Here is a 1,565-nt window from a genome sequence, read left to right as displayed (position 1 = left end):
TGTGTGCACCCCGTGTGTGGCAGTGTCTGTGTGTGCACCCCGTGTGTGGCAGTGTCTGTGTGTGCACCCCGTGGTGGGCCTGCTGCTCACTCCAGGCCCCACATGCACTGGGGGTGTGAGGCTAGGTGGGGGTGGGGCGCCCTGGGTGCTGCCATGAGGCTCAGGTGTAACCTGTGGGCAGGTGGGTGGCGAGGGACGTGATGGGTCTGTTTGGGCTCCTTGGCTTCCGAGCAGAGAGGGACATGCAAAAGCGCGGTCCTGGGATGTTTTCCACACCTGTGTGGGTCCTGACTTGGAAGGGTCCCAATGTCCAGGAGTTGGTCTGCCCGGCGGGAGGGAGGCTGGACCCCTGGGTCCCCCACAGGGCAAGGAGGGCCTGGGTGTCTGGGCAAGCCCCTTGCACTGTGCTATTTGGCAGATTCCCCCGGCACACAGGCAGAGGGGTGAGGCGCGCTCGCCCCTGCCCCTTCTCCTTACAGCCCTTGCTCTGTGCCAGGATTCCTCTTCTTCCAGCCCGCCATGACCAATGACAGCGTCCAGGCTCAGAGCAGATGCCAGGCATTTATTAGGAGGCGTCCTCACTCTCCCAGCTGGACGGAGCCCTGGGAGGGAGGAAGAGACAAGGAGACATCATTTACCGGGGTTCCTGGACACCGTCCTGTCCAGGGTCCACGGCTTGTTCAGCGCCTCGTGGACCACTCGGCAGGTGAATCGGTTATTCTGCATCCAGTCTGCCCTGGTGACCTCCAGGCGGCTGAAGGTGAAGAAGGTGGCGCTGGAGTCGCTCGTCCGGAGCGGCGCGGTGGCGCTCTGCCTGCCGCTCAGAATCGGCTTCTCGTTCCGCAGCCACTGCACGGAGATGTCCACGGGGAAGAAGTTCTGAATCAGGCAGGTGAGGGTGAATCTGTCATGGCTCTCCTCCTCGGGGGGCAGGAACACGTAGACCTCGGGGGCCTCCCGCGGGCCTGTGGAGGGACCCGGGTCAGCCTGGCCTCTGTCTTCTCCTCTGTGACACAGGGAGCCTCCCCCCCCCACCTGTGCTCACCGGGGGTCTTGGTGATGGAGCGCACGATGGCCTTGGGCAGGAGGGCCTGGGTCACGGTGCACCGGTAGGCCTCGCCGCCAACCCAGTCCTGGGTGTCCACCGGCAGGGTGGCGATGATGCTGGTGGTGGCGTTGTGGTGCTGGACGCTGTTCCAGGAGCCTGTACCTGCTGGCTTCCCGCTCTCCCGTGCCCAGACCACGCTGACCCCATCCAGGCTTTCCAGATCCACCACCAGACAGGTGAGTTTGGGTGCTTTGTAGACATACAGGTCCAGAGGGCTGGGTGGGACCAGGTAGGCATTCACGCCTCTCGGCTCATACTCTGTGGTATGGGAGGGATGTGTGAGAGCCTCCCCCCATGTCTGGGAGCCAAGGTAGGGAGAGGCCTCAGTGTGAGCAGGGCTGCGGGGAGGATGGAGGCTGCGGGCAGGATGGAGGCTGCGGGGAGGATGGAGGATGGAGGCTGCGGGGAGGATGGAGGATGGAGGCTGCGGGGAGGATGGAGGATGGAGGCTGCGGGG

At 64.5% G+C, this 1,565-nt stretch overlaps 1 gene segment (V, D, J or C); it reads right to left on the bottom strand.

Annotated features, from left to right (window-relative positions):
* Nucleotides 1–1,565, bottom strand: part of LOC105982918 — a 28,567-nt gene that overhangs the window by 9,273 nt on the left and 17,729 nt on the right. The window contains 2 exon segments of the C gene segment in view: nt 639–965; nt 1,046–1,366. Of these exon segments, the coding sequence occupies nt 639–965; nt 1,046–1,366 (648 nt within the window).

This window comes from Dipodomys ordii, unplaced genomic scaffold (genome assembly GCF_000151885.1).
Source record: "Dipodomys ordii isolate 6190 unplaced genomic scaffold, Dord_2.0 Scaffold2, whole genome shotgun sequence".
Lineage (NCBI taxonomy): Eukaryota > Metazoa > Chordata > Mammalia > Rodentia > Heteromyidae > Dipodomys > Dipodomys ordii.
Note: the sequence above shows the minus strand (reverse complement) of the source record. Positions and strands in the feature narration are given on the sequence as shown.